The sequence below is a fragment of the Oenanthe melanoleuca genome, chromosome 2 (assembly GCF_029582105.1).
Source record: "Oenanthe melanoleuca isolate GR-GAL-2019-014 chromosome 2, OMel1.0, whole genome shotgun sequence".
In the NCBI taxonomy this organism is placed as follows: domain Eukaryota; kingdom Metazoa; phylum Chordata; class Aves; order Passeriformes; family Muscicapidae; genus Oenanthe; species Oenanthe melanoleuca.
Window position 1 is genome coordinate 42,663,060 of NC_079335.1, and position 12,350 is coordinate 42,675,409.

At 42.8% G+C, this 12,350-nt stretch overlaps 1 protein-coding gene across 1 annotated transcript in view; it reads left to right on the plus strand.

Annotated features, from left to right (window-relative positions):
• The first annotated feature begins 264 nt into the window (after window positions 1-264).
• The window catches only part of KLHL14 (kelch like family member 14), a 57,940-nt gene continuing 45,854 nt past the window's right edge, over window positions 265-12,350 (plus strand). Inside the window, exon 1 of the mRNA XM_056485695.1 lies at window positions 265-1,324. Coding sequence (XP_056341670.1) covers window positions 387-1,324 — 938 coding nt within the window. The 5' untranslated portion in view covers window positions 265-386. The remainder of the gene's footprint in view (window positions 1,325-12,350) is intronic.

Sequence of the window (12,350 nt, forward strand, 5' to 3'; positions counted from 1 at the left end):
CCCCGGCTTCCTTGCTCCTCCCCTGGAGAACTGCCCGGTTTGCACAGGGAGGGAGGAAGACGGGGGCGGGGGTGAAGAGGGGAGAGGCAATAAAAAAAAAAATAATAAATCTCCACTAGCCCTCCCAAGTTGCGGCCCCTCCGAGCGAGCCCGTCGGTGTCCCGGGCAGGGGGGGCGGCTCGGCTCGGCGGGCACAGGGGAGCCCGTCCCCCGGCTGCGCCCCCCGCCACCCTTGCGCACACAGCCGGGATGCGCCCTCCGGGCCTCTAAAGCTCTGTGTTTATTGTTGTGTCGTCCCGTGTGTCCCCCCACCCCGCTCTCCTCCCCACCCCTCTGCCCAGGTTGGAGGAGGGTTTAAAAGGCAGGTGTGCCGGAGGCCGCTCGCCATGTCCAGATCCGGGGACAGGACCTCCACCTTCGACCCCAGCCACAGCGACAACCTGCTGCACGGCCTCAACCTGCTGTGGAGGAAGCAGCTCTTCTGCGACGTGACCCTGACGGCCCAGGGCCAGCAGTTTCACTGCCACAAGGCCGTGCTGGCCTCCTGCTCCCAGTACTTCCGATCGCTGTTCTCCAGCGGCGGCGGGAGCGGCGGGCACCCCCACGCCCTGGGGCTGGGGCCCGGCGCCCAGGACGGGCTGGGAGCTCCGCCGAAGGAGCCGCCGCCGCCGCAGACGCAGGAGGAGCCGGGCACCCCATCCTCCTCCCCGGAGGACAAGCTGCTGGCCAGCCCGCGGGCCATCAACAACCTGGTGCTGCAGGGCTGCTCGTCCATCGGGCTGCGGCTGGTGCTGGAGTACCTCTACACGGCCAACGTGACCCTCTCGCTGGACACGGTGGAGGAGGTGCTGTCGGTCAGCAAGATCCTGCACATCCCGCAGGTCACCAAGCTGTGCGTGCAGTTCCTCAACGACCAGATCTCGGTGCAGAACTACAAGCAGGTGTGCAAGATCGCCGCCCTGCACGGCCTGGAGGAGACCAAGAAGCTGGCCAACAAGTACCTGGTGGAGGACGTGCTGCTGCTCAACTTCGAGGAGATGCGCGCCCTCCTCGACTCGCTGCCCCCCCCCGTCGAGTCGGAGCTGGCGCTCTTCCAGATGTCCGTGCTCTGGCTGGAGCACGACCGGGAGACCCGCATGCAGTACGCGCCGGACCTGATGAAGCGCCTCCGCTTCGCCCTCATCCCGGCGCCGGAGCTGGTGGAGCGGGTGCAGTCGGTGGATTTCATGCGCACCGACCCCGTGTGCCAGAAGCTGCTGCTGGACGCCATGAACTACCACCTGATGCCCTTCAGGCAGCACTGCCGGCAGAGCCTGGCCAGCAGGTGAGCGAGGAGGGGGCTGCGGGAGCGGGCAGCGCCGGCGGGCACCGACCCGCGGGGCCGGGGCGGCGGGAGGGGCGCGGCGGGGCCGGCCGCCCGCCCCCTGCTCCGCCAAACTTTCCGTCCCCTCCCCTCGGCCCTCTGGCCGCCCGCGCCTTGGGAATCTGCCTTTGGGTTTTCTTTTTTATTTTGACCATAATTTATTAATTTTTTTTACTCCCACGATGTTATTCCTTAACAAGGAGTTATGTCTTTAAACCGTAATAGCTGAGTCCTAAATCTGTTATTTTCGTTAATAACTGCATCATCTGTGCACACCCCTGGTATTGCTGATGTTGGGGTGATGTCCCTGTTTGTGCGTGGAAACTTGTGACTTCATAGTCCTTACATCTATGACATGCCAGTTATTTTCTTTTAATAACGTAGTGAATCATGATGTCAAAGATTGGCTATATGAAGTTGGTGTTAGGAAGTGAATGCAAAGCACATAGTTTAACAAGGAGCAAAGATATCCACAATTTTTTGATCTTCTCTTAAAACATGTTTGTGCTTCATTCACAGATAGAAAGATAATGCCTTCTTCTAGTGTTGGTATAATACAGTGGCATGGTAGCCCAGAAATCAAACCACACTTTGTATTATTCAGCTTTTTAACTAATAGATGCATATTACTAATGATTTGACAGCTACAAGAAAAAAACTAGTACATTAATAAATATTTTAGATAATACACTCAATTAGCATTAATGCAGAGGATTCTTTATGCTCTATGTAATGGGCACTCAGTTTAACTTTGGAGATGATGTACCCTCTTTTATTATTTCTGGCTAGCTCACTGTTAGTGTTCTGTCATGCTTATCACTTTGCTGTCTAACTGATGTTCACTCTGAAATCAAAAACATCAAATTCAACTATTTTGCAGCATAAAGTGTTTCTGAGATGCCTCTGTTGTAAGTTGGTGTCTACCCTTTGCATTTCATCACTCAAAAGTGATGACTTTCAAACATGCAAACCCCACAAACTCCTCAGGCAGGACTCTGCCACCGGGGGCAAGCTGATGCTCGTGTCCTGGCGGATTGCTGAGATACCAGCCGGCTTGGTTCAGTGAAGATACCTTTCCAGCTTCAGTGGTCCATGTCATTTGAAGGATATGTAGTGGTGTTCTGACCACTGAATGCTTACAAGTGTCATGGATTCTGCAAGAATCTGATACTGCTGGTGCTGGGAGCTGGTTTTCCCTGTAAGCAGGAGCATACACAAAGGGATTGCACTTTAGGTAGTCCTAGGTGACAGTCTAAGTTGCACTTAATGACTTACAAGAGGCTCCAAATACCACAAATGCTACTTTTTAAATTTGTAATAGGTCTGCATGTCTGTGCAGACGGTGATATTTCAGAGACCCTTAACCACAGTGGGTGAAAACATGCTGTCACTTTCCCAACTAGAATGTGTGTCTAGTAACAGCCTTGTAAGTAGCTTCTCTTGATTGGGTTCTTTAGTGGCAGTGAAATGGGAGCAAAACCATTCAGATTTATTTATAAGCAGGCATTAGAACTTACTCCAAATGTTAAAGTGTTGGAGGTGTTGAAATGCTCAGTAATGCAGAATGAAATTGTTATATTTTCATTTTTGGTCTTGGACGATATTCCTGGAAATTCATAAAGGTCACGAAGGCCCATCTTTGAATCTTAATCACTTTAAGATTTTGCCAGGCTGCCTAAGTTCAAATGCCTTCTTAAACGTGATGGAGGAAAAAAAAAATATTCAAGACTACAGAGATTTCCAGATTTGTCCTCTCTGTTACTCATAGTTTCTCTAAAGTAGCAATTTTACCCAGTTGACATTCATTCACTAAAATTTTATTTTAAGGAAGAAAATCTGCAAAGAGTTCTTTAGATAACTTATTTGCAGAAGGGGATCTTAAAAGTAACTAGCAGTGAAGTACATGTGCAAATACATAAAAATTATTACACAGAAAAAGACTTCAAAACTCTGATTACTTTTTTCTGTGAGTAATGGTGACTTTGGTAATTTGGAATTTAATGAAAGGTCATTCGCTAGAGATTCACATGTCTTTAGAAAGAGATTAACTGTTCCTCTTGTGCAGTGTAATAGCTCCTGCACAGCACAGTAAGGGCTGGTGAGAAATGCAAGCAGCCCAGTGCCATAGCCACCTGCTTCCTGCATGTTCAAGAAATGAGAATTGCATTCAGTGTTGGCATTTGCCAGTAACTTTTCAGAATTTTTAAAAAGAACTTTTTTTTTTTTTTTTTTTTTGTAACAAGCTACTTTAAAAAAAAAAAGGGCCCATGTTACATATCCATATGCGCACTTTGGAGTACATTAGCATCAGGTCTACTTCTGTTTCTTAAGGGAAATGAATGTAATGGGAAGCTCAAAATATGCTGATTCTCCTCTGATACGTAACTATAAAGTTAATCCTGTGGTCTTGAGGAAAGATTTGGGTTCACAAGAGCCAGTCTGTGCTCTATTGGCAAAGGTGTTTATAATGTTTGTGCCACAAATGCAGATCCTGCAGTGCAAGTGATGCTGGGGCTAGGAAGTACCTGAGTTTTGTGCTGCAGTGAAAAACACTGTTCACCTGCAGAGAGAGTAGAGTTCTTTCATGAAATATCCTAAGATAAGGTAATGCTTCACTGTCCTGATGCATTTTTGTGAAATTAATATTCAAGGTACAACAATTAAATGATCAGAAATTAAAAAGTTGAGGAATTATATTCCTGACTTTTGAGCCTTGCTGTACACTCTGAGGTTTAGGACTTCACCAACAGGGGATGGGTGTTTTGGCTTTGATTTGACATTTAATCAGGTGCTCAGCTCTAAGCAAAGTTAGTAATAGTGTTGGCTTAGTGATCCTCACCAGGGCCTCAGCATACAAGCTGCTGTTAAAGCCACTGGAGACACAGTCAGTTTTGGTGTCACTAGGAAAAATCATAGTTGATTTCAACTTGGAGTGGGGTGAGTGACCCTGAACATTAGGCTTAAATTATGTTTGTCTGTCTCTGAAAGAGACACCTAGCTCTGTGCTGTATCATCTTCTGTAGTTCTGGGAAGAAAATGCAATTAGATAGAGGAAAGTTCATATTCCAGACATTTATTTGACTCTCAGGTCTTCACCAGAGTATCGAGTTGATTAAAACGTTTCTGTGCTTTATTGTGTAATATAATGTATTTTATGTAATACATGATATGTATTTTTATATATTTTCAATTTTTTAAAAGTTTGAGGATAGAGCATCACCACCTGCAGCTCCTGTCACCAGCAAAGGGTGTTTGGGCTGGTTTGCCCCTGCCAGGATCTGCCGGCAGAGCAGCAAATACAGCTCTGTACCTGAAGGCAGGGGGGACTGAGGGAAGGGAAACTGGGAGAGAGGGGGAAATGCAAAAAAAAGAAAGGAGCTGAGACACCCCAGTGGAGAAATGGGATACAAATAGTGGAAGCAGGAAAGTACAAATGAGGGAAGAGGTGAATGAAGGATAGTTTTGAAGGGAGAAAAATGTAAGAATAGAATACCGGACAGGAAAGGAAACTAGCAAAACAAAAAAGACCCTGGCAGATAAAAAGAAGATAGGGAATGAAACAAAAAGGGTAACACTAATTCTTGGCAGAAACAGCATCTGTTGTCAATAACAGCTGAGTATTACAGTTTCTGGAAAAGCTTTTTCAGGTTTGGGAGAGGAAAAATGGATGGAGATCAACCAACTGACATAACAGAGGAATAGTCCTAGGCAGAAAATACAGGATTAAAGAGCACAAGAGAAAAGAGTGAAATAAGGGGACAAAGAGATAAGGAGGCTAAGTCTGCCCGTGCTGTTTCATGGGTTCAGCAAAGTCCCAGCATGTAGAGACCCAGCTGTTTTTCTATACTTTTGTTCCCTGGACTGCTAGATCTTGGGGAGATTAGCAGTGCAAATTCTGGTCCTGCTAAAGCTAATTGTAGAGGTGGTTTGGTTTGCTGTTTGGTTTTCTGGGGCTTTTTATTTCATTTCAGTGGAGAGAGGGTGTCATCCAGACTGTCTGGTGGGTGAAAGTGATAGCAAATTAAACAGTGACAGGTGATGAAGATGATATGAACAGTTTTCATTCAGTAGGAGGATGATAACTGTTGATGAAGAAGGAAAATGTTAGGTGCTGAACAGAATGAGACAGTGGCATTTATGTGGAAGACATATATGCCTGGTCTGATTTACTTTCTACAGAGGAGATTAAAAATTTGAAGAAACCAGTTACATCCCTTGGCAATTAAATAATTTCCTTCTTGCATACACTATTTGTCTCCAAATCTCACAGACCGTAGTTCAATTTGACTTCTTTTTCTACTGAGATTTTTGTAGAATCTCAGCAGGACATGTTTGGTGGTTGTAAAAATGTGAGTGTTTTTTCATTGATATGTACTCTGTGTTCTGGTTACAACCACCTACCTGTCCCTTTGTGATCAGAACAGCAATATCTGGGTTTTTAACTAATAATTCTTATTCATGGTTAATTGCAAGTGAGAAATACTGCAGATCCTGAATTTACATTCTGATAAGAAAAGCATACCTTAAAATGTATGTGAATTACTAATTTTTGCATTACAGTATGGATGAAGTGGATGTGAGGCTCTGGTTTGTTTTAGTGAGCTTTGGATCGGTTTTTATGTGCTTGAATTAATATCAGGAAATTGTACATGTGCCAGGACTCTCTGAGCTGAGCTGCAGGAGGGAGACTGACACATTAGAGGCTGTGGGGTAGTGAACCACAGACCTGTAGTCACTTTAATCCTGGTTAGTCTCACCTACTTCCCTTACTTGCCTCACATGCATTCATTTGCCATTGGAGACAAGCTCATGCTGAAGAGATGTGGAGTTTCCTAAAGGGTGGGATGCCTGGGGCTCACATTATGGGCAGAGGAAACACCACTGTCCTAGGAGGACTGCTGTGGGTCAGGAAACTCCTTGGGAGCCTTTTTGAAGACATGTGTCCTGGCTGGTAAAATACTTGAGAGCTGCAGAGGCATAGGTGATAGCCATTTTTTTGGCTCAGTTGTAGTATTTGTTGGGAAAAACATAATTTATGAAGAGAATTTTATGGACAACCATCTTTCCAACAGCTGCAGGTGAAGAAAGGTTGCCAGGCACTTGCCCTGCCAGCTGGTTTCCCAGTCAGAGGGACTCCTTGGAATAGTGTCCTTTGTGAACTGGAATAGTGTCCTGATTTATGTCCTTGGATGATAAAGCTCTTCCCCAGATCCCAGCTACTGGACTTTATCTGTCCCCTCTCTGGAATCCTCTGTTACCCCAACTCCTGAGTGCCCTTCCTGACCTCACACACACCAATCCCCAGTGCTCCAGAACTGTGCTACTCCTTGGCTTCGTCACTCTGCCTTTTTAGCACTTGGAGTGTCTTCAAATACCTGCATCTGCATCTCCAAACTCTTTTTCTGAGGGGAAATCTTTCACTGGATTTCAGAACAGCTTGTCCCAGAGGGAAAATTAAGTTTAAAAAACAAGTGGTCTTACTAAGCCACTCAAACTGTTGACAAAGTGCCTTTGAAAATGGGAACTTTTTCCTCAAATGCTGGAGGAAAAATGCCCCTTTCCACCACCTGTGACAGTCTATATAGCAGCTTTACAAGTCATGCAGGTCCCTAAAAGCAGAGCTGTCCCCCATGAGCTCCTGCGCTGTTCTTGCCCAACTTTTGGCAACACAATCCATTTCTGTCCTGTTGGGAAGCACATAGGTCATGAATGGTGCAGAGCCTTTTAGACAAGGAAATCCCATTTCAGACAAAAATCCTGGATTTCAGACAAAAATCCTCCTTTTACTAAAGGGGTGCTGTAGGGTCATGGTGGGCATCAGACATGCATGTCTTGGGTACTGGTCTGAGATTTTTCTGTTCACTCTTTGCCTCATGTACATCCCCTTCATGTGGAGAGAAGAGATAGAAATGAGAGGGTCTTAGAGGGCATGTTGTGGCCTGGGGTCACTATAATTTTTTCTTTATAGCAGGAGAATATGGAGGTTCTGAGTCTGTAACTGCTGAGCAGTAAATGGAACAGAGCTGTGATGGTGTAATTGTTTGGATTTGTACTTGAAGAGAAAGCACAGGGAACCTTGGGGGTGAGGGGAGTGAGGAGAGCTAACATAGAACACAAACTCAACAGAAAATAGTTTTCCAGAGAAAATCTTTGGTTCTGTTAAACTCAGTTATGGAAAAATCCATATAACCTGTAAAAGCACTGTTTCAGCTTTTCAAACAACTTCTGTGTTTTAAAAATCCAAGATGTTTTCTAAATCAGAGCAAGGTTTGTTATTATCCTTTGCTTAGCATGGCCTGAAAAGAAGGAGGAGGGAATAGGAATCCTAAAAGAAGGGCTTGAGCTGGACTCCCCTGCTCTGTAAACATCTCTCACATTGGTTTTGTTGAAACAGATTCTGTCTGATATTACACATTTACCAAGAAATTGAAGACTATGGAAAGTTGAAAACCATTGGTAGATAGTTCCTGGCATGATTTTTCATATTTGCTGCCTCCCTGAAATTTTCTTTAAAGACCGTCATGCCTAGTACTTAGTAGTCAACACTTGCTGTATTCTTGGAAAGCAGACAATAAACTGAGCAAATATTGTCAGCTGCCAAGTTCAATGGAAGCAGACGGTTTGCAGTGAAGCTGGAAGTAAATAGAAGTTGGTGCCACAGTTGGTTCTTCCTGCCATTCCCCAACTGATGCCTTCTTTCAGTAAAAAAAAAAAAACCAAATAAACCAGTGGAAAAGGTAACAAGTCATACCTTGAGTGAGCTGGCAGCAAGGTGTGTTTCTTTCCTTTGGCTTCCTCAGGAAAAGGAGCCTCAGCTGGAGAGAACACAGCCTGTGATGCAGAGACCTTCTGTTGACATGGACATCAGATGCAGAATAGAAAAAAAAAAAGGACTTTCTTGACTTTTCAGTCTGAAAATCAAAAAATAAGAGTTGGTTGGAATTTCCTAGGGGAAAAGAATTAAAAAGATGATTTGTTGACTTTGAAGCATTCTGTGAAGCGTTTCCATTTTGCAACCTCTATCAGGCCAAAAAAATTGAACCAGCCAACAAACCAAACCCAAAAAAGGCCAAACAAAATGAGGTGAGAAAGGGAAAGCAATTTGCAGAAGCACTTAGCTTTGACATTTTCTTTATTTTTTTTTTTTGCATTCAGGACAAAGGGAATTACTTAAAGGTTTTTTAAAACTTCCATCAGTGAGGAAAATCTGTTGTTTGAGTAGCTTTACCAAGAAGATCCATGACACGGGAGGTTTTGTGCCTCATTCACCAATTTGCTTTGCAAACATTCCTTTGAATTCACCTCCCTTACAAAGCTCCAGATATTCAGTAGCTAGCAAGGATGTCTTTAGCATTCAAATCTGGTTGTGCAGGGAGGCAAAGATGAGAAGGACACTCACTCCTCTGTGTTCTTCCCAAAGGAGCACTGGATAGGTGTCACTCTTCCAGGATAGTTGCCACTGCTAAACTACCTATTACATCCCTCCCAAAAAGGAGGGGACATTGACTTTAAAAAATCTTGCAGGCAAAAGCTGGAAGCTAACTTTTAAATATTAACTTAGAGATCAAGAGTAGTGGGATTGGTTTCATAAAGAAAAATTTGGGTTTTTAGAACTTCAAACAGATTCTAAGTTATTTTAATACAGAGGATAGAAAATTGCCTGACAACTCTAGAAATAAAGGAACCTTTAACTTGTAACAGTTAAGCATGGCCTGCCAGATAAGACATTCATTTACCCTTAGACTTCTGCTTTTAGAAGCAAAAGGAATTATTATTGCTAATGCAAACATTACCTAATTATTTTAGGTTTTTTTTTTAAGTATTGGACAACATTTAAGGAAAAATTCTAATAGAGTCAGAGAAGAAAACCAACAATCAATGTCTGCAGCAAATCATTCTCACCTTTGTATTTGTCTTCCTAAACTTTTCTGTCAGTGGTCAGCAACATGTATTATATGAGCATCATCTTCAGTGAGCATTACTGTGAGCTCTGCTCAAAGAAAATTGGTGCTTGGGTCTTCTGCTAAACAGGCCTACATGGAGAATGAAAAGGTGAAAACCAAAATCTTCATGATAAGACTGGTTTCCAGGTTTCTTTGTATTTCTAGAAAGCTTTTTTGCATTCTTTCTGGTGTGCCTGGGGCAATAGGTGCAAATTAGAAGAGGCAAAAAAATCCATTCATAAAGCAGCTTCCATACATTCAGCAAATTTTTGAACATTCTTTGAATTGAAGAACTAAACAGTTTATTGGCCATAATTTGCAAGAGACTTTATTGTGCTTTATGTTTTGTTAAAATCAGGGTATTCTTAATGTCTGTACTTTATCCAAAAGGAGAAAGACATGCAGGACTTGGTCTGTGAGAATTCAGGTCATTCCCCTAGCAGTGCTGTAGGGCTAGGTAGAGATTCTCAATGCCTGTTTACCTATAGGTTATGGTGTTTGTTAATTCATTTTATGTGATAACAAAACCTCATAAAATTCCTTTGTCCAAAATAAATTTTACATTGTACCTTATGGCTTTCATTGAGTTCATAGCTAAAGTCCCAGATAATTAGATTTCCTCTCTATTAAACATGTGTTACTAATCATGGCTATCTTTGCAGTCAACTATGGAAGCCAAAATCCATTGAAATAAGCAGTTTTCATATGACACTTTTGTTGCACTGAAATGCCCATCCAGGAGCTGGGAAGGTAATTGTTGAAGATCACATCCCATGCTCTCGATGGCAAGACATTTTTTTCAGTCACGGGCAAATGGATGCTTCCAACATTTGTTCAGCTTTGCAGACTGCAACTGGATTGTCAAGTATATTTTTGTTGAACACTGCACCCCTTCAGATGCCTATTGAGAAGAAAAGGGTTGCTCGAGACCATCCTGGTTTCTGAAGAAGAAATTGAGTTTTTGGTGCTAACAAACAAAATGTCTGCAACTGAAATTTTGATTGGGACAGTATGTATCTCTTTTTCTATCACCTCTAGGTTGATATCTAAACCTCTCTGAAATAATTTGTCTCTGCTGCAAGTTACTACAGCCCCCTTTTCTGAGATTCTTGCAGCTTATTTTGATAGTATCACTGTCAGGCTGCAGTCTCTCAAATCCTTTGATGCAATGAGATATGAGAATGTTGGTAAAACTCACCAGACCTTCACCTGCCCTTGCTGGGTCTGTGCTGGTCTGATGGCTGGCTTTGTTTGTGCCTGAGTTTTGTGGCAAACACCTGGAGTTGAGCTTGACTCTGCTGTGTTTGAGGTGGGTGCTGAAGCAGCAGCAAGGATGCCATCGTGTCTGTCAAGTCCCTGCTCTGAAGAGCTACCTGGCTCTCTCCATACTCAAAGCCATGGTGATTGGCTATATGGAAAGCTAATTAATGATCCAGACTTCTGGGTTTACTATAGCCCTGAGTTAAGAGAAAAGTATAGTTGAATACTCTTTTTTCCCCCCCCCATTGATGACCATGATCACTTGTATGTCTTAAGATGCATTTCCCTTCCTGATGTGTAACACTATGCTGGATGCATTTAGAACCACAGGATTGCCACTTCATGGTTGTATTCTTTCTTTTTCTTTGCACTCCCTAATGCAGAGAGCAGAGCCTCAGTACATTGTTTAAAAACTGGAAGAGTCTGGAGCAAACCTGTTGTTGAGGCTTGTTTTCTTGGCAGCTTTTGTAGAATGAACTTCTACTAATTGCCCAGATAAGGAAAACCCACCAGTGCAAGATTGATGGATATGTTAATAAAGAAAAACAATGTACAAGAAGAGTATTTCCCATTCATGTGCTTTCTATTAACATGAGGCTATCAAGGCTGCAAAAGAGTGGGAGTGGTTGTCAGGAGTGTTGAGGTCTCTTACAGCCTTTTCTACTGATTTCTTGTGAGTCTATCAACTCTCTTGGGCTCAGCCTCTTGCCATGAATATTCCTGGTTAGTTTAGACCATGGACTGGTGATCTGAGTTTTAGAGCTGATGGGCATCTGCTGCTACTTTTGATGTGAGTAGGATTTAGTTATGTTGATGGGTATCTCTGAAAATGAAGCCACTTCTGTGAGTACTCAAATTCCTGGGTTTGTGTGCCTGAGGGAAACTACACAAGTTTGAAAATGTTGACTTTGAAATATACTTTGGGTTCCAGCCTTGTAAGTAGACAAAATAAATTTCACACCACATGAGGTACCCAGGAACTTAATTAAGGTGAATTAAGTGTTTTAAAATCTTAGCCAAACAGAAACTGCAAAGTGTGTGCAGAATAATAACAACATGTGCATGTTCATCAGTGAGAACCTGAGTTCTGGAGTCTGAGTAATGCTTTCAAGATAACATGTGGATAAATTTATCTCCACTTTTTTGCCATGACATCAGCCTGCCTGTCCAGGGTTTAGCCTTCCCTGACCAAGACCCACTACTGTTAACCAGGCACAAGGTGATCATAAAATCCTTGCTGGGGACACTGTGAACCACAGCATGTAACTGAATTGTATATTAGAGTGTAAAATAAAATAAGGACTGTGGGAAAAACACACATGTGTCAGATATAATGAAGAACATTTCACATTGTAATCTTGAGTTATCCCTGTAGCAAACATGTAATAATACAAGAAGGGGAGAAGCTTTATCTTGCTCAATGTGTTACATATATTTTTTTAATCCTGTCTTCATCATAGTGTTCCACTGACTTACATCTTTATTGATATTTGGAAAAGTTTTGTGTATATGAGCAGTGGTCATTTACATGTTTTTCATATTTCAGAATGCATTGTAAGATTCTAACACTACTACTTAGTGCAATATGAAACCTAAGTATGACATAATAAAGAAAATCTTTTTTCAAAACCTAAATTGTAGCATTTTACATTAAAACTTAAAAACCAGATTTGGATCTAAGGAAACATATCAATATAAAACCTGCATGTCTTTAGCCACTGTATTATCTTTACTTGGTTCATTGGAAGAGCTCTCAAAGCAGACTAATTAGATATTTTGAGTAT